Genomic DNA, 21,470 nt, shown 5'->3' on the forward strand with positions numbered 1-21,470 from the left:
CATTTAAATCAAAAAATTACTTAAATAGATCAAGTGAAGTAGGCTAAAAGGTGTCAAAAAGCAAAAGATAATGCCAGGATATAAAAAAAGCCAAGAACAGGTGAGAAACAAAGTCATTGACAACTACGAGTCTGATAACGGTTACAAAGCCATTTCTAAGGATTTGTGAAGTCCACCTAAACACAGTGAGAGACATTATGCCCACATGGAGGAAACTTGGAATAGTCGTGAACTTCCCCAGGAATTGATAGGCTACCAAAATTACTCCAAGAACACATCAATGACAACATCTCAAGAACTGCAGGCCTGTCTTGCCCCAGGTAAGGTCAGAGTTCATGATTCGACAATAACAAAGAGGCTGGTAAATAATGGTGTCTATGGGAGTTGAAGGAGCAAAGCACTGCTGACCAAAAAGAGCACAAAGGTTGTTCTCACATTTACCAAAAAAACTTCTCGACAATCTACAAGACCTTCGGGAAAATATTCTGTGGACCGATGAGACAAAAGCTGAACTTTTTGGAAGCTTTGAGTCACGTTACATCTAAAATAAAACTATTTCATAAAAAGACCATCAGACGACACTCAAACATGGTAGTGGTAGTGTGATGCTTCAGGACCTGAACGAACTGTTGTAATTGTTGGAACCATGAATTCTGCTCTCTACCAGATTATCCTGAAGGACAACGTCCGACCATCAGTTTGTGACCTGAAGCTCAAGCTCACTTGGAGTTATCAAGCAGGACACTAATCCAAAAAACACCAGCAAATCCACATTTGACAGGCTAAAAAATACCCAAAATGACAGTTTTGGAGTGGCCTAGTTGAAGTATGGCCTTAAATTCAATTGACATGCTTTGACATGACCTTAAACATATACATGCTTAAAAATCTCCAATGGGGTTGAATTAAAACAAGTCTGCAAATAAGAGTTGTCCAAAATTTCTCCACAGCAATGTGAAAGACTCATTGCCAGTTATTACAAATGCTTGATTGCAGTTCTTGCTACCAAATGTGGCACAACCAGTTATTAGATTTAGGGAATAGTTATTTTTTAAACCGGGGCCAGGTAGGTTTGGGTAGTTTTTTAAATGAAAACACCATTTAAAAAAGGATTTTGTATTTGTTTGGGTTATCTTAATTTAATATTAAAATGTGTTTGACGATCTTAAACATGTAAGTGTGAGAAATATGCAAAAAAACAAAGAAATCAAGAAAGGGGGGAAATACTCTTTTCACAGATCTCTATATATTTGAGGACATTTGGTAGTCAAATGTGCAAAAAACATCACATCCTGAGTTTTTAGATACAAGTCACTCTATCAGATGTTAGATGCAGAAAGACAGATAAAGACTTATTTTTGAAGTTACGTTGCAATACATTCTGATCAGTCCTGCCAGTCTCCTCTCTGAATTGTATAAAATACTAGCTGGGTTAAAATGTTATCCTGCATGTGTGTGTAGCCTGAGGGCTAACAGTGAGAAACAGATAACAGTGCCATTAGCACTGGCTGACTGGCGGTTTGTTATCTTCATTAAGACTGAAGAGACGTTTACTGCACTTGTTCGCTGGCATTATTCTTTTTTTTTTTTCACACTCCCTTCCTCTCTTAGCTTCGCCATCAGCCATCAGCTAGCATGTTAAATTGCCACGGCCTATCAGTGTTCAGCAAGAGGGAGAGGAGAGCTGACAGCTACTCTGACACAGTCCGTCTGATTTGAGACTCATAATCTCCCCTAAATGATCCTTCTCTATTTTTCCTTCTCAGTTCTGTTGTCGACTCGATGTGATTTGGAAACAACAACAGAAACAACATGGCACGCAGAATATTAAGTGGGTTAGCAGTTGGCACCCAAACAAAACAGCATGAATATATAATGTAACTGATGTGGGATTTTTTGACTCAGAGGCTAGTTTTGATGCTACAGATGGGTTTGCTCTGAGATGCAGCAGTGGTAAAAGAGAAGGAGCATAAATAGTAAACAAGTCAATCCAACGACCTGCACAAAGCTATGTTAGCAGCACTAAGCTGTCAGGATCCATGCTGCTCAGCTTGACTCATGCACTCTAACCCAGCCTGTCAGCCTGTTCTGAGTATTCAGCACTTTTTCCTCTGACCTTTCACATTAATAGATGTGCGTGCTACCCTAGCCCAACTGCATAATTACAGCTGCTTTCACAGCAGTGTCACAGGAGCACTATGCACGCTCACCAGAGGAATACAAGCAGCATGATTAAGGTTGATGATATATGACAGGAGACCACATGAAGAACTAAAGAGTTTCCCATGATCACGTTTTCAATAAAAATTATCAAGTTATCAATAAAAATCAATGAACCAGCCTTAGTTGTCATCTCCAGAATGTTCTGTAGATGACTACTTAGCAGCTGATGCTTCCTAGCATCTGTCCAGATCTCAGCTTTTGATGCAGTTGCCTTGGTGTGTCAGGATCGGCCTAGAGTGGTTCTCTTCATACCTATCTGACAGATCTTTTTTTGCGGCTAGTTTTAAGTACAGATCTCCCCCTCCAGTTCATTTTGGTGTACCCCTTGGTTTTGTTTTGGGGCCTCTGCTGTTTTTATTGTACTCGCTCCCCAGGACACAGACTGTTAACCTGTAAGGATCTCCTATCACTGCTATGCAGATGATATTCACTTGTACGCCTAATTTCACCCAAATGAAATGTCTAAACTCCACAGTTTATGAAAGAGCCAAGACACTGTTGAACAGTGGATGGCAGACAGTTTTCTTCAACTAAACCAAGACAAAACTGAAATAATTATCTTTGTGCCAGAAAAATGCACGTCTGGGATAAAGGAGACACTTATACCTCTGCTGCCAGCCTTCTGACAAAAAACAACACAATGTGACTCAAATGGGACTCCAAACTTGATGCAGCTACACTGGGCTCCGGTTTATTTCAGAGTGGAATTTAAGATTCTTTTATTGACTTGGAGAGCTTTTCACAGAAAGGCACCAGGTTATATCAGAGGGATACTGCATCCATATGTCCCTGGCAGGTCCCTGAGGTCCTATAACCAGGGCCTGCTGATGGTCCCCCACACTAAGCTGAAAACAAAAGGAGACAGAGCCTTCTGTTCAGTGGCCCCCAGACTCTGGAACTCTGTTCCTTTGGATTTGACACTGGTGGACTCTGTGATCTCTTATGAAATCCAGTTAAAAACATATCTTTTTAAATCTGCTTTTTTATTAATTTCTCTTGTTTTGTTTTTTATGCATTGTTGGATCTTGTAAAGCACTTTGCAATTGTATATGTTGAAAGGTGCTACATAAATAAAGTTTTACTTACTTGCTGTTTGACTGTAAATGAAGTAGACTTTGACACATGTACTGACACATCTGACTTAAAAGGAACCTGCACTGATTTTGCACATCAAAGCACTTTTCTTCTAGCACCTCTTTACCATACTGCGTTCAGAGGTTCAACTAAAGAGGAAGCCATGTATCACACATCAGAAAAAATTACTAATGTCCCTCCACCTCACCCCTTTGAGTGGGTGCATATGTAGATGTGGAGAAGCAGATCCTGTTTGAATGTTTGCATGTGTTTAACGTCATCGTAGTTCCAGCTACACACAAAATGCAATGACGTGTTATCAGCGGCTGCACAATGATTATTGTGTGGAGGAAAGGAAAGGAAAGGAAAAACAGTAACATTACTCTACCTGCTCCAGTTTGAAGATGTGTTGGTTGAAATAGTGCTGAAGCCGTTCGTTGGCGAAGTTGATACAGAACTGTTCAAAACTGTTGTTCTCATAATCCTCAAAGCCAAAGATGTCCAGCACTCCTATAGACAGGATCTGGTGGAACAGGCAGACAGCATACCTCAGATTTCTTTAATCAGCACGATTTCTTTTTAAAGGAAGACTCTTCCTTTTGAAACACTGTAAACATGAGTAGAAATGCATGATGCTTTGACCAACAGCATCTTTATTTAGAAATGTTTCCCTTTACGTCCCACTTGCTCCAGCCTCTCACTTGCCCCCCGGGTGTCAGTAAGATTCATGTCATCATGCATCATTAATATGCACCATCTAAAGAAGGCATTCACTCAGAGAAGGCCTTTAATTATGAAATGGACTGTGAAAGCTGCTTCTCATTTAATTGAATGTTATTCAGCAGCGTTTTATTTCCCTCTGAAGGGTCATTTTTTATAGTTTGGCATAAAAAACATACAAGAACACATGGCATATATATATTATCTGTTATCTGAACATAAGAACAATGACCTTGATGGAAATTGCAACCTCATCGACCCCTGACAAACACACAGACAGATGATGTCAGTGCCAAGGGAGGCACTCACACACACTCCTGTTTTCACCATTTCAGAGGACGCTGCATTGACTTACATTCATTTCCTGCAGGCTAAAGCACTGCTCATCAATACTCGAACCTTAAACTAAGTCCTCAGCCTAAAATCAAATGATTTACATCCTGTGGACTGTTTTTCCCCACAGAAAGGGGCAAATTCCCACAATGCGACTGTGTAAATAGATTTATGTCCCCACGATATGAATAAGACAAGTACACACATCCACACACACACAGGCACAGTGCTGGGACATCAGAGGACCATGGGGGGTAAACCGAGCTGAAGGGAACTTGATGCCATCTGCCCAAATGTTCCTAGCACACACACACACACACACACACACACACACACACACACACACACACACACACACACACACACACACACACACAGAACGATCTGTTTTCCAATTCCTTCGATGCACCCACTGGGTTTGGCTTGCCAGCTGCCAATCCAACACACACACACACACGTATACACACATATCACACCCTCTGCCTCTAGGATAAAAACAAAAGGCAACAGAAATAGAAGAAAGAACAACATGGCCAATATTTACTCAGTATAATGGTATAATCGTTTAATAATAATAAGGATATTTATGATATGAATTTTGAGGGAGATCATATTATATGGACACACACACACACACACACACACACACACACACACACACACACACACACACACACACACACACACACAGGTGAAATCAAGATGGCAATAATGGGAGGAAAGGTAAACTAATCAGAGATATCAAGTCTATATTAGACCTGTACACCTTGTTAAAGGTGTCTGACTCTGTGTTTGTGGAGTGTGTTTTCATTCCTACCTTTGAACTGTCCTCCAGGTCCTTGTTGTTCAGCAGGGCATGGTTGGTCCTGAACACAATCCAGTCAAACAGCGCGCTGTACAGTGACTTGGCCATGGAGTCCCTCACTGTGCCCGCCTACACACAAACACACACACACACACAGACAAACAACGTGATCAAAAACATATGGATTTTGTAATCTGAAACAGAAGCTAGCTCTGTGGATGTTTACCGCTTTCACTCACAGTCTGGCTGAAGTAACTTTTTTAGCTTTTTTTTTTCACTTGTTCTGTTGTTACTGAGACTGGATCATTGTCATGTTAAATGTGTAAAGAGGGCAGAGAAAAAGTTCTAATAAACTCCTGCTGCAGCTGAAACATTTGATGGAAGAGATTAAACAGACAGAAAAGCAATGGAGAAAAATGAATCAGTGGATGGTGTTTTAAATCAAAAACTGCTCATAATTTGGCGATGGCTGCAACAAAAACCTCATCCAGATTTTTCTGAAAACAGCCAAACATTTATTCAAACACTAACTTTGATCTGCCTAAAGACTCAAAGCACAGGAAAGAAGTTAGCCTGACTGCAAGAATAATCTACATACCAGAAGCTCCAAATTTAAATGACTGATGTTATGGTCTTCTTAGCTTAATCTCTATGCACACAAAAGTACTGAATATGCACGCAAAGGCATTTTATGTGTAAACTTATTCAGCTGCTAGTTAATACAGATATCAATTCAGCCAGTGGACACGATCAAGACAGCCTGCTGAAGTTCAAACTGAGCATCAGAACAGGGCAGAAAAGTAATTTAAGTACTTTTAATGTGGCATGGTTGTTGGTGCAACAACAAACATTCTCTGCTGCAACATTCAGACGTAGTGTTAGAATTTGGTGTGAACAGCATGAAAGCATGGATCTATCCTGCCTTGTATCATCAGGTCAGGCTGGTGCTGGTAGTGTAATTGTCTGGGGAATTTTTCCTGACACAATTTGGGACCCTTAGTGCCAACTGAGCATCCTTTAAACATCACAGCCTACCTGAGTATATTTGATGCTCATGTCTGTTGCTGTATGACCACAGTGTACCCATCTTCTGGTGGGATAACACACCACGTCACGAAGCTCAAATCATCTTAAACTGGTTTCCTGAACATGAGAGTGAGTTCACGGTTTTAAAATGACTTCCGCAGTCACCAGATTTCAATCCAACAGAGCATCTTTAGGATGTGGCAGAGCAGGAGATTTGCATCGTGGATGTGCAGTCGACAAATCTGCAGTAACCAGAGATCCAACCTGGTACTACCAAATATAGTGGACACTAAGTGTATATGATCAAGATTTAGATGAGCAGGGAGGTAAGAGGTGAGTGGCACTGTGTTTTTGCAATGCATTGCTAGTTTTTCTCTAGTTGCCAGCATTGATCCTAAGTATAATCAAAGTCAAAGTCAAAGTCAACTTTATTGTCATCTCTGCTATATACAGTACAGTATATAGAGAGACGAGACGACAAGGCTCCAGTTCCATTCAGTGCAAAAACCAACAATAAATATAAGAAGAATAAGAAATAAATATACACTTAAGACTAAGGTAAAGGTAAAAGGAATAAATATACACTTTAAAATTAGGGTAAAAAGGATCAATAACAGTCTAAGTTTCCAATTTACAGTTGAATAATTTAAAGTGACCTTGAAGTGGTTTAATTTGACCAGCGTAGCAGCTTTACAGTTTACAGTATGAGTGATTTACAGTTTACACTATGAGTGATTTAATGTTACAGACACGTAAGTGATGATCAATCCTCTTATTTCAAACCTAAATGAAAAACCTTTGTTCCATTAATGTATAAAATGCTTATTTTATTTTTAGGCATCAAAACATCAGGATGTATAATTACAGCAACAGGCAGCTGAAAAGAGCCAGCAGTCAACAATCAGCAGTTGCTTAAGGAAAAATAATCGAGCTACTTGCTTGAGTAAGTTACCATCAATGTTAACAGCCTATCAGTGGCTGTGCTACTGTAACTTAGAAAAGGAAATGTACCCGAGGCTCCTGTTATGAATAAACTGTTAAGCAGTATAACAACAGCCACTTTGTATTTAAAGGGCAAACCGAGCCCCTGTTTAAGTTCCCTGTCTGCTCAGAGTTAGTGGTCTTATGTTTTGTAGGCTCGCTGTGCACAGTGCTGTAATACTTTTGGAGTTTTCAGTCATGAGCCAGAGCCTTAAGTATCTCCAGACCTACAGATTAGTATTTGCACAACATTTTTTATAGTTCACTTTGTGATCCATAAAAAAAAAAAAACAACCGGCTATGCCTCAATGAGCAAAACAGCAACTATTCTTTCTCTTTAGAGATGATGAAAATCATGCTAAGCTAACATAAGCAGACCTGACTTGGACACCAGAGCATGTTCTCTGGCACGAATAGGTGTTATGATTGAACAGGGAGTGTAATGAGACAAAGGAAATCTGCTTCAGCTAGGTCAAATATTTTTATGCCAGGAACCCCAATATATTAGTGCAATACCCCAATCTGAAAAGGCTGCTAAGTGTGATCCAATCAGAGAGGATTTCATCTAAAGGACAATCAAAAAGAATCACAGAATCAGTTGTGTTGTTGTAAATAACTCTCTCATCTTGATGCAGGTTTATCCCTCATAGACCCGTATGTCATGTGACTACCGAAAAGCCCTATGGCAAATTCAAATCAGTTAACTTCACAATTCAATATATATAATGCCTAAAAAAAGTTGCCTCAAGGTACTTTATATTGTAAGGTAAAGACCCTACATTAATTAAGAGAAAACCCCAACAATCAGAAGACCCCCTATGAGCAGGCACTTAGTGACAGTGGTAAGGAAAAACTCCCTTTTAACAGGAAGAAGCCTTCAGCAGAACGAGTTATTCTTATACAGTGCTTTTCTACTCTCATGTTTTAATAAGTGACATGCTTAAGTGCTTTCTATGTAACATTCATACACAGTCATACTCCAGTGGATGCATCGGAGAGCCGCCCAAATATCCTTGGGCAAGATAGTAACCCCAAATATTCCTGGTAGGCAGACTGGAATGATCGAACCACCAACCTTGCGATCAGTAGATGATCTGCTCTACCTCCTGAGCTACAGCCACTCCATTGGGGTGTCCAGGTGATGACAATACCCCATCAGTCTTTTACAGCTAAGGGTTAAAAATCCCTTCAACCTACATTGCGATGGGATGCACTAATACCAGACTAGCTAAGCATTTATTGAGATAAAAACTAGATTCTGGCAGATAGACCAGCAGGGCAGCAGGATCTGGACACTCAGTATTCCTACACATGCAGTTTTACTCCTATAACAGTTATATGCAGAATGTGGATAAATCAGAAAGCTACCAGTATTGTTAGCCAACTATAGCAGTTTGCTATGTAGCAATTAGGAGCACGGCGATCCACTGTCTTCAGAATATCAATGATATTCATTGCCTTCGAGCAGCAAGAAGTAAAATAACTGCTGGTGCAGGCTCACGGAGTTAAGCCTTTCTCAGCTTTGAGGGGAGCCGTTGAAATGACTTCCTATGAGAGTAAAGGTTACTACTGATTACCATGAGGGAGGTGTCAAAAACATTTAGAGGGTTAGCTAGGTGTTCTTCCAAAGGAGGCCATGTTTCTCTCAGCAGGGGTGTTTGGTCTCCGACTGTGTCTTTTTGCTTTGCTGCTATGTTAGTGTTCTCCTCTCAGATCACACACTTGTTGTTGATATCTGTGGGCTAGCTGAAATCATAAGAGGTGATAGTTTCTACTAAAAGTTTTTTGGGCCTTTTCTAACCACTATTTTAACAACTGCAGAGGCCGAGCACACCAACGCAGATGCACGAAGGACTGAAAGTCTTGCAGCAAACCACTATGATGAAGCAAAAACGTGCATTTTTAAAAGCTGCCTCCTCTCTTTTACATTATTGATTGCTTGTGATATATTTTTAGCAGGCAGGCCTGTGACGTCTCTGTGCCCACAGACTTATGTAAGATTGATATGAATAATACAAAAAGAATCACAATTTAATTGCTGCAGCAGGAACTTGGGATTGGCAGATCTGAAGTGAACATTTGACATGCCCACTGAGCACGTGTCGTCTCTGTATTTTGCCATGTCATTTAATTATTCATAAAAATGGGACAAGTTGGGAACTAGAAGGGAACATGGCTGGAAGCAAATGCGTAGAAAATGTTTCACTCAGTGCCCACCCAAGCAACAGATGAAATAATTAGCAGGACTTTATCGGAGGCTTTTGTAAAGTGCAGCAATACGGACTGTTAAACTGGGTCTTAGCTGGTGTTTCTGATTATAAAGCCCTGGAAGGGGAACTTGTTGTTTTCTCTGTCTCCATCTCTTTCTCTCATTCCTCCTCCTTGAAAAACCACAGGAGGCGTGAAACACCAGCATGAGCTCACACTGCACGTGGCCTGCTAGCTTCCTCGCTGCAGGATGTTTTATCTAGGTATTTCACCACAATATGCCAGTGTGCATATGTTTTTCATTTGCATTTATGTACTTGTTATCTGTGTTAGTGCCCATATATGTATGTTTACTGGGTGTTTGTGATGCATTTTACAATCCATCACCAATAGGGGAGTGGTTTTATACTTCTCATCATCATATAGCTTAAATCACTTTGAAACTAACATAAAGTGACGCTTCATATATGAATGGAACCCATTTGAATGAGGGTCTGATTATTCCCCACCATCAACGCCTGATCCCCGCACATACACTTCCCTTTCCATATGTCTGTCTTTCAAACAGGAAGAAGGAAATGGTAGAGTCAAATAATCTGTAGCCACATCAAAATTGTCAAACTGCTTGCCTTATCGTGACCAGCATGGACCTGTGCGTGCTTACAGACACACACACACACATGCACGCAATCAAGATCTCACACACGTACACACTCGCTTCTAAACCCAGACTAAATCACACAGGGGTCAGAGTTATGCGCATCCAGCTTGGGTAACAAAGGATATCTATAATAACAGCTATTTAATAAAGTGATGCCAATCCATTCATTTTTTTCTGCTCATCCAACTGAGGGTCGTGGTTGGGCTGGAGCCTTGATGTCAAACAAAATCTTTTTTCTTTATTTCTTTTGTTACAAAACAGTATTTTTGAGCAGCAGATGGCCTGTGTGCCTAAGATAACTGTACCCCCTCTTAATGACATCATATTCTTGACCAACAACCCTTCTTTTTTCTTTACGTTTCACAACTTAAACTAAAACTACGTACAACTAAGATAGTAAAAAATCTGCAGCTCAAAACAGATTTCTGCTGAAAGAAATGTTCTACTTTCAGCAAAAGAATCTGAAAACAATCTGTCAAACTCTGAATATGCATGTTAAGTAACAATGTCCAAAACATATTTTTGAATGTGAAACTTTAACATTTAGTCTAGACATGACGAACAGTACTTGCACTATTTCTCTATTTGTGGCACAGCCAGCTTAAGTAGTAAGAGTAGTAAGTCGTAGTATAGTAGTAGTAAGTAACTTCTTTGATGTCCTTGAGGAAGCTTGAATGACAGAACAATAGCTGCCAAGCACAATCTTCCTGCTTGAGCTGGGTTTTACTTTTACTCTCATTATTCCTCCATGATAAACCCCAAGAGCTACATGATTCAACCAGACATCGTCCACTGAGGTTCGAGACTGTCTGCGATAAAGTTAGAAAACCAACATCTTTCAATCCGCAGCTCGCTGAGGTTCAGCAGGTCGAACACCTCATCCAAATTTCCCCACCTCCACTGCGGGTGGATGGGACAGCTGCCTAGCACATTTTCTCAACCTTTCTTATCCAAGCAGGAAGAAATCATTTCTGAGAAGAACCAGCAACATTTGCCAGGTTCTTTTTTCCACATTTCCTTTGTATAAAAACAGGCGTGTTATGGATTCCACAGGTGGCCTCGACTCGCTCCCACGACCCTCCGTCAGATCGGGGCAGGTTTTCACTTCTAATTTTACGTGGAGTGTGATTTTCTGGCATTATGCTTTTACTGATGCCGCAATGAGTGGACACGAAACTGGGGAAAGAGTGTGGGGGGATGACATGCGGGAAATGGCATGGCTTCTGGCATTTGATTTAGTTTAAAGGCTGAATTAAGGATCGCTGTTATAATGCTTATGGTGGATCCATTATACTTTTCCTTATTCTCTGTGACACATATACTCTTACAGCTGAGGATGCCCATCTTGAATGTGGCCAAACGTTCAAATAATGAGGGCAAACAAACCCCATGAGCCAAAACCTCAGGCTTCAGACTCTAAACGCATTTTTTCAGACAGTTTTTTTCTGCTCTTGGCCCTGTGCGATACTAGAAGAGTAGATCTCCCTAATATGGTCATTCCCCTACAGAGGCCAGGCTGAAAGACACAGTGCATTTGCAGCAACATCCATGTAAAGCTAGCTAAAAGCTAAACTGAACTCTTTACCTCCTGAAAGGCTACGCGGAGTAACCCTTGAAACACTTTTTCTGAACTGAGTGGTTTCTGTCGTATTAGACCTGCTTATAGAACAGAGGTTAGTGGGGGTGGTCTCTGCCTGTGCAGCTACCCCTGGAAAAACCAAGAAACTATTCTAATGGTCGTCGAGCCACGTCTTTATTGACATAAACTGAGGTGTCAAAACTCCTCAGAGGAGATCTTTAAACGTCGTCTTTATGGGGGAAAGAGTTAAAGCTAGCATGAAGTCCACCAGTTGTCCCCAAACTTGTGCCTTATTTATATATGTATCCTTGAAATGTTAATCTAATGTTAAATGTTAATTTCATCATTATGAAACATTTTAATATTGTTTTAAAAAAATATTTTTAATAAAATATGTTTGCGGTCTACATATATAGTGCGAAGTAGTAATCATTATCTGTAATGTGCTGCTACTTGATAGATAACAATGTTCTGTACGCAATCTGAATTAGAGCAATAAACCGAGTCTACTAACAAAGATACTGCCCTGTCTCCATGGACTGCATAAATGTTGGCACAAATTAAAAGTAACATGTTATATATGACACGTTTTTCTTTCTTTGAGTGGATAGTTGAGGATTTCCTATAATGCTAATCTGCTGTTGTTTTCATTTTTTTTATTATTTTTTTTACCACTTCCTCCACAGATGACATACCTGAAGGTTTCTGCAGGTACCCGTGAATCCTTTTATCTCTTGCTCTTCTCGAGATACGACCACCTCAACAAGGACAGAGGGGGATTCGTGGCAAAACACCAGAAGCCTTTGAACATCATTTAATCAGAAATGCAGCTCTAACCCAGGAATAGAGTTCTGATCACATCGTCTGAGCCTGTCTCACACAGCCAGTCCAAAAATAAGTGAATTTATGCTTTGAAACATGTGCGACTGGAGGAGAAAGAGACAGACAAACAGACTGAGGCAGGATCGTGTTTCTGGCCTCTGTGCTGTATATTCCAGTGGAGGTTGCACATTCCTAAGACAAGAACACATGACTGAAGCAACGGGGGTGTGGGAGAGTGGGAACAACCATTGTTGGGTGAAACTAGGCTGTGGATCAGATGGAGAGGTGGAGCTTAACGGGGTTACAGGCAATCAATGTGTAGCATTTCCTTCCTCAGACAAAAGGCCCTGAAGCCACAAGCACAGAGCAGGACTATGCAGTGCTTTGCTGAACTTGGAGGGAGAGATAAGCAAAATTCACTGAATATTAATATTCAGCAGCACTCTGATGCCCTTCAGTGGAGTTTATCTAGGTCAAAAGAGGCAACAAAGAGGTAAATTCTTCAGACTGTGAGTCTAGAGAACATGGTTAACTCAAACCGCCACTGCTTGGCTTAACAGGAAACAGGAAGTTGCAGAGGAAGACCCCTATCAAAAGAGAATGCCACAACAAACTCCCCAGACAAACTCTAAAGCAAGCAAACACAAACAAAGAATCTCCAGTACAGATGACGCACTTCAAAACAAAACGTTCAGCAACAACGTGCTTTTACTGAGACTCACTGGAATGTGATGAAGCCACGCTCCTGCTGACACCACACCACACAGCAGCGCCATCAAGAAGCAGAACAGACGAATATTTTTTTGCTGCATTTTGTTAAATGTGTTGTGGCACCGAAGGACTAGAGGTTCATAGAAGATTTAGCAGCTTTAGACGGTGAGACAAAGCCACTGTATTTAGGGCACATGTCTCACTCTGGTGCGGTTACCTCTGCAAGCTTGTAGGGCACTATGAGCCTTTCTCCAACAGTCACCGTCTTCCTGGTTGTCAGTGCTTCAAGAAGCATCTCCTCCTTCACCTGTGCACAAAAGAATAAAAGTGTCATTTTCAAGGAAGACATCAGGGCACTCACTCCTGGACTTATTAACAAATAATCAGTGATGACAAAGGGATATCACCCACAATAGCTATAACACAGGATCACTTCTACTCTATCAGTAAAATGTAACCTGAAATGAGATTTACTGTTTATTTTACAGTTTAGGCAATGATGGTGATAACATTGATTAGGAGACTAATGAAATAAGACATTCAGCAAAGCTGGGGGGATTTACAGGAGACAGATTGCAAAGATATGGGAGCAGAGATATGGTGACTAACTATGTATCCTACAGTTCCTACAGTGAAGTTGCACTAGGTACACAGAATAAAGGCCTTTTAAACTTAGTCATTATGAATGTTTCACCAATATGTCCCTCGTGGTATCTATTACAGCCATTTAAAGCCACATTATACCATACATTCACACAGCATTCATACAACCGCGGACAGTTTGGAACCAGCGGTGTCTTTGGACTGTGGGAGGAAACTGGAGTACCCAGAGGAAACCCACACAGGCTCAGGGAGAACATACACACTCAGCTCCAGCTGGCTGGGAGGTTCAAACTGATGACCTTCTTGCTGTGAGGTTACAAAGCTAACCACTGCATCACTATGCAGCTAATTCATAAGTTTACCCAATCGGTACTCTTTCACTCATTTGATGAAATGTCAGAAAGTCAAAAACAGACAATCCCATTTGGTTCTATTACCTATACGCAGATGATTGTTTGATTCAGTTGTAGTGTTTGCCACATATTGTCTGTATGTATTTAGCTGACCTTAACTCTGTCATCTCTGCTGCTTTTAACCAACGTAGCTGACACAAAAGCAGCACACATCATATTCAGTACAGTACTATATGACTTTCCATTTGAGTTTGTGCACACTCTAAAAATGGCCCCAGACAAACCAGCGATGACAGGGCCACACTGGGAGAAGCAGATGTCACTGCACACATCTCCTCCATCTACAGGGATTATGGGCGTGGGCCGAACAGCTGCTCCTGAGACTGTGTGTGTGTGTGTGTGTTTGTGTGTGTGTGTGTGTGTGTGTGTGTGTGTGTACATGTGAGAACGAGCCATCACAAGGCTGCCTGATGTCTTCATGTTTAAAGAGCAAGGGTGTTAATGTTATAGTTAATACCATTATGGATCTATTTTTGTCAGTGGCCTCTTTTGTAAATGCTTTGACATAAATTTGGAGGGGGGGGCAGGAGAAGTCATCTGTGCAGTGAGTGGGTTGGTGGGGAGCGGGGGGCATAATCAGACTTCATTTCACACTGCCTGGTAATCCCTCCACAAAGAGCAAAGCCTATTCTGCAGCTCAGTGATTGGTCTTTAACTGGTACATTTCCATGTATTAGTTGCTTGGTGACAGGCGCGATGCCCTGTCATGATCACAGATCTTAATACTCTAATAATCAGAAGTTTGTAAGCACCAGTTTGGGGCCAGTGATTCTGAACTGAAGTCAACCATTTTTTTGGAGCACCTTTAGATCCTAGTGAGGACAAAAAGTAAAAGCAAACACAGCAGAGCTGCCTGATCTGAACACGACGGTTTTCCAGAGACATTGCACACAAAGAATCCTGAATAGAACTCTATAGGAAAATATGAGCCAGTGATATTGCATCTGCACAGCAGAGGTTCACACAAGTTTCAGCTGTGAGGTGGTGGGCATATCCACCTGTTACTGTAGTAGAGCCACAGGTAAGTGTGCCTTCTATTCTCTCTCGCTCTCAGGTCCTATACTCTAGCTCCATACTCCATAGCAGCTTTGCTAGTAAAGGTTCAAATGTCTGTTTCCACTCTGCATCGGTCAAATTCTTGTATTTTTCTGAATGTTTAGTCTCATAATGATATTTCAAATTGTAATCCTTAAACACGGTAATCTGCTCTCCACAAACCAAGCAGATGGCTTTACCTCTGACTTCAGTAAACGAATACTTAGCGGTTTATGTGTTGTTAAAAACTCTGCATTCGGCATCAATCTATCTTTTTTTTTTGTGTCAGCTGAAGCCTGTTGGGGCTAGAAAACACACTTCTCATAAACGTCAGTTCCATTGCTTCCACAGTGAGGCTGCAGACGCATGAGTGTAAAGAAAACTTTCAGTAGCCTTCAAAATAAAAGCAACAAAGTTATATTGTGATTTCACCCTGAAACGGAATTTCTGATGGGGGGGTGTATGAAAGAGTAATTGGCAACCGAAACAAGACAACTGCAAGATTTAGGTTTGAGTCCTGACTTCCTGTTGATGTGTGGCGGGCTGGTCAGGGACACTTACGGGGCAGGAGGTGGTCAGGAGGCCGTATAATGCCCAGGTCTGTTTTGAAAGGACTTTAGGCTTTCCCTGTCAACATTATTTATCACTATTAATGTCTAAATTGACAGTGTGATTTTGCATTAATAATATGCAAAGCTTTGTAGACCATCGTCAACCTGTTGTAGGCAGTGTCAAAAATGTGTAAACCAATCAGTCTGTGGTAACTGAACTATTATTGGTACTTCAGCATCCTGCTGAGAAGACACAATTTAAGAAGCTGCAGTCACTGCCTTTTTTGATCTGTCCAGGTCCACTTTAACCTACACAGAGAGTCCTCCCCATCAAGCTACGTGCTGTTTATTGAAAGATTGCACACATTGTTGGATACCCAGAATGCTTCACTCTTTGTAATCAAATGCCTGGAGAAACACACAGTAACGCAGTGCCATGCATCTCACATACGTTTTCTCCTATGTAGACACACTATCATGGTTCAAAGATCGTTTGAACTGGGCTAAAAGTGACACCTGGTAGCCCGTCTGTGTCCTAATGGAGATCTTTTTATTACATATCAAAACCCAAAACAGCACGATAGCTGCTTTGGGTGCTTGGATGCTTACAGGGCCCCTCTGTTTGCAGTTTGCATGTTCACTTCATGCTGGTGCGGGTTTCCTCCAGGAGCCCCAGGTTTGTCTGCCAGCAAAAAGGTTGAGTCTTCTGTTACTGCGACCAAGACAATAGCTTACATCTGGAGTTGATCCCACTGCTCCTTGTACTTACAGAAGGATGAGTTAAATGCAGAGAATGAGTTTCCCTACTGGAGTCAATAAAAGATATCTATCCTCTTATCGTAAATGTCCAGAGTGGATTAATATCTGATGCTGTTAGTAAGTTAACATCAGATATAAGAATAAACTGTGGCATCTGGTTATTGTAAGGGCAGAACGCAAACGTTAGACAGCTGGTTTTCATATTCAAAACTAAATGCAGCAATTAAAAAGCAAAATAAATAGCAAATGTCTAAAATAAAGAAGAAAAAGAAAAAAAAAGACAAAAGAAAAACTGTTTTTAGCATTCAATTACCATCAGCAGTTTCAGGCTTCAGCGCATTTATTCAGACGGAAAGCTTCTCTCTGTAAGCTGGTTTCCAGTTTGCACAGAAATGTTTCTGGTTAGGTCAAATCACTCAACTCCAGACCTCAGAGGATCCAGTCTGTCAACTGTACATCAGCCTGTACAAGCTCTACTTCCTCTTCCTGTTTCACCTCCACAGGAAACAGGAAGTGGCACTTGGCTTTATTCCCATTTGTGCATCAATCCACACTCGGTTCTCTTTGAAAGGTGCTTTGCATTAATATGCCACGGCAGCAGTGAGTGCAGCAGTAAACATACCTCATCCTGTCTGAAACCATTTTACACATCAAACGCTGGACATTGATGCAAATTAGGACTCATTTAGAGCCAGAGTTTGCCTTCAAGCAGTCCTAGCCTCACATGACTCAACATGAGACTCCCTTCAGCTGACCCGAACAACCTCTTTAACCATTTAACAGATTCTCTCACACAGTGCCTTAAAGTAAAACCATGCACCATCAATAAAACATAAGTGCTGAGGAGTTTTGATGGTGCCTGTCTGTAGTCTAGACACTCATTCAGATTCTTAGCATAAAGCTAAGTTTGCAAGGATGAAACAACATCACCAATTTGCATAGGTCATACTAATTCAGCATATCTATATCTAAATCATAGGCACAGGAAGAAGTTTGTAGTTCTATTGCCAAGCTTCAAAGGCTAAATATTTAAACTCAATCTTGATTCCCAGAAGGTCCTGCTTGTTTTCTAGGCTGTGTACATTAAATAACACTACAAGTAGTATTTAAACGTAAACTCTTAGATCACCTAATCTGTCACAGTCTTTAAACTTCACTGCCTACCTGATTCAATGGTCACATAATGAATGATAATATTTTCCCATCATCCAACCAAAAGATTGCATCTCACCACAAATATTAATGCTTATGATCCACTCAAAACAGGGATTCATTATGACCCCTTCTTTCAGGTCAGCACTGTGCTTTCTTTCTTTCCTTCTCTTTCTTCATGGCTTTTTAAGAATGTCTTATAAGACCCAAGAGACAGACAGCCAGAGGCTCTGCATCAAATAACAGACATCCAAATAAACTTGAACTTAAAAAACTGACCCCCGAGCATGTGGCCTACATGTTGCTCAACTCGCCGCACTGCCACTCTGGATCCCTGGGGGAAACAAAGAGACCAGCCTGGATGTTACAGGCGAACACTCCACAGTCATAACATCCCCGCTGTGCTGTTGACAGGAGTCTCCGGCACACTTCGGACATTGTTTTGTCACCGACTCAACAAGCGCATCCGGCTAATCGTTGCAGTTTGTAACAGCGACTGGGAAATGACACGTCCAAGCAGCATGTGGGTATTTGAGCTGTCCTTTCTATGCATGTGTGTGTGCATGTTTGTGTGTGTGTGTGTGGTCTGTTTTCAACGTCAAGAATGAGTCAAAATGCAGCTCAACTTCATAAACTTGTAAACACTGTGTGGCACATAAACCCTGCCAGTAAATGTTTTTGCAGGTCTCTATTTTCCCCAGGATAGTTAAAGAGTCACCAGCAGTTGAAATTCCACAGACGCTTAAAGTCATGCAATACTGAACAGGTGAGTGAAAGAGCCCGCAGCAAAGTAACAGGCTTCACCCGCACTCAAATGTTGCTAAAGGTTAGCACTGTTTAGTAGGTATCTACGTCTGGGTGATGTAGTTTATGGACGAACCTTTCTAACCAAGCTAGCTCGCGTTAGCGCCTCTGTCAGTGCGCCCCAGGGCAGCTGTGGCTACAATGTAGCTTGCCATCACCAGTGTGTGAATGGGTGTGTGAATGGGTGAATGACTGAATGTAGTATAAAGCGCTTTGGGGTCCTTAAGGGCTGAGTAAAGCGCTATACAAATGCAGGCCATTTACCATTTTTTACCATTTAACATACTGTATGGTCACATGTGGTTCCTAAGAAACAAGATGGTAACGATCATGATGCTCTGCTTTTGAAGTTGGGATTTTAAAAGCGCACCTGCAAATTAGTGGGTGCTATCTTTCTTATACAGTCTGTGTATGTACACAAGAGCATCTTTTAAAATGTGTTAATTTTACATTATTAAATGTTAACAAAACAAAAAGATGAATATAAAATATCTCAGTGATTAGATTACAAAAAGGAGGAATAACAAACAAACATTCAACTGCTTTGTTTAACACCAAAAGTGTAGTTTACTCAGAGCCACTACAGTCAAAATAAGAGTCACTTCCTTTGTTCTATAACGCCCTTCCACATGCATATGTTGAAAACACAGGATGGGTGGAGCTACCAACAGAAGGAAGCGCTTGGGTGAAAGTGGCTTGCAAAGTGGCTTGCACATGCACAGCAACTATAAACAGGTTAGACAGTAGATCCTAACATAACATTTGCCAGCTGGATGCTGAGGTGGACGTCAGCTGAGCCACCAGCTGATACTGGCTGGCATTGAGATCAGCTGGACTGCAGCGACTGCTGCAGAGCTTGACTTCTGCCTGGCACAAACTAACGTTATTCATGATTCTATTATTAGTCTAGTTTTACTGCAACAGTCTGCAATATAATTGCTGAAATCAAAGGCTGGATGAACTCTACTTGAACTTCATCTTCAGAGACAATGTGCTCCCAGTATGAAAACAAATGGCCCGAGTGTAATGCTGAAGAAATGACAAAACAAGCCAAAAACAACTGTTTTTTGTTTTTTAAAAGGGAGCTGAATTAAGGAACAACAGTTGTTAACAAACAAATTAATCACAATGACCCTTAACAAAGCTTTTATCTGTATTTAAAATGCTCCTACAATAACTTAAATATGATTAAACTTTGCAGTTAAAATTGGGACAGTAACAGGGACTCATTGTTCCTGGTGGGAGAGCAACAACAGACCAGGATAAGAGCTCTGAAAATAACCTCTACACAAACAGTACTTTGTGGAAGTACTGGATGGGTGGACGGCTCTTTGGGACCTGAAGCACCTCTTAACTTCCGCTGTCACCACAAGCTGTGCTTGTATACCTATATCCTCAGCTCTCTAAAAGGCTTTTTGTAAAACCCACATTGTGGGAGGAATCACATTTTTCTCACAGCTTTAAAAAAAAACAGAGCATAGAAAAACGCCTATTTGCTCGAGTGGATGTTACTTATTTTTAAAGTTCATGAAGTCTGTGTGAATAAAAAAACGGCAAAGAAGGAATTTTGGGAGAACAAACAAGTCCTGTGGTAAAGTTCTGCTCCAATTCTTCATTTTTTATTACCCTTCAAAGTATTAAGAGTTTTGCATTTCAGCCTAAAGTCAGCACCATAAACTCCTCAGATATCTTAATGTGCCATTTTTCCATTTGATTTTCACAGAGCAATGTTGGATATACACAGCTCTGTGACATTTATTGATTCAAAGCATAAACTCATGTCTGCCAAATCAACTTTAATGCTGCTGATTCAGTGCTGGCGGACAGATGTCACGATCTGCACCATGCCGCTCACCTCTAGCAGCTCTGAGACGATGGGCAGGACCTCTGGGTTGCAGATATCGATGGAATCATCCCTGTAGGTCTTCTTCTTGTAGCGGATGTTTCCCAGGTGGAGGATGGCTGACAGCAGGGAGAAAATCCTGACGAGGAACAAAGGTACTTTTCTTTATCACATCAACAAATTCCACCTTCTTACTGAGCAGGCTTTACAGTGGATATTAGGGCATCGTGAAAACGTATTTATACTTAAATACATATTGCAGGGACTGAAAAACTGAAGTAATTAATCCCATCGATTAATTTCCAAGAACTGTGGTTTACAAAACATAGTTATTAATATGAAGCCCTATAGAAATAGTTTTGGGAAATTTGGGAAAATGTATTTATTTTTTTATATATTTTACTATATAATTTATATGGTTTCTTTTCAAGAGTAAGATAAGAATACATGCTTCTTTTTTCAGCTAAAGCTAAAAAATTACACTTTGCAATAATTTTTTTTAGCTAACAGTTAATTCAGCTAGTGATTTAAATCTTAGAAAGACTGTAAAAAAGTAAACAAGAAGCACAACATGCTCTGAGCTGCTGAGACAAGCTGAAGCACCTTGTGAGAGACTAAAAATGTTTTGTGGTGAAAACATCACGTGAGGAGCAGGGGTACTGAGGGAGCGCTAGTTTGCTTTAGTCTGCTAACATTATCATAGCTAAACAATTCTCTGTTTTTTGTACCAGTGCATAGGTTTCTTCAAAAAAATAATAAAATAAAATAAAAAAGTACTGAGATAAGTTTCTAAAAATGTTCAGACTTTGACTGTTGGCTTGTAGTTCTTTAATCTTACTCAGTTTTACACAAGAACAGGTTACAAGCTAATGGTTGTAGCTAGGGCTGTGCTATATCATACCGTTCACGGTAATACCGGTGTAATTTTGGAACCCGCACCGCTTGATTGATTGTCGGAGCATTACGGCTATGGTAGGCTGGCGCCTCGCGGAGTGATACGTACTGTGCTTCAGCATAATATTACCGTATTGTGTGTGTATAACCTCTTTTTAAGTTTTGTGGATATTATACATGGTTATGCTGAGGATATGTCGACCAATTTCCACTAGAAATGCCTTTTGGTTAAACTGTCAGCACGGAATTTGCATTTGCACTGTTAAATTTTTA

General features: G+C 40.7%; 1 protein-coding gene across 7 annotated transcripts in view; it reads right to left on the bottom strand.

Annotated features, from left to right (window-relative positions):
- Positions 1–21,470, bottom strand: part of LOC134631158 (unconventional myosin-IXa-like) — a 150,914-nt gene that overhangs the window by 39,484 nt on the left and 89,960 nt on the right. For all 7 annotated transcript variants that reach the window (XM_063479194.1, XM_063479197.1, XM_063479196.1 and 4 more), the window contains 4 exons: positions 20,316–20,442; positions 13,361–13,450; positions 5,168–5,284; positions 3,686–3,820 (listed from right to left, as the gene is read on the bottom strand). In XM_063479194.1, the coding sequence (XP_063335264.1) occupies positions 3,686–3,820; positions 5,168–5,284; positions 13,361–13,450; positions 20,316–20,442 (469 nt within the window). The remainder of the gene's footprint in view (positions 1–3,685; positions 3,821–5,167; positions 5,285–13,360; positions 13,451–20,315; positions 20,443–21,470) is intronic.

This window comes from Pelmatolapia mariae, linkage group LG7, assembly GCF_036321145.2.
Source record: "Pelmatolapia mariae isolate MD_Pm_ZW linkage group LG7, Pm_UMD_F_2, whole genome shotgun sequence".
Classification (NCBI taxonomy): Eukaryota; Metazoa; Chordata; class Actinopteri; order Cichliformes; family Cichlidae; genus Pelmatolapia; species Pelmatolapia mariae.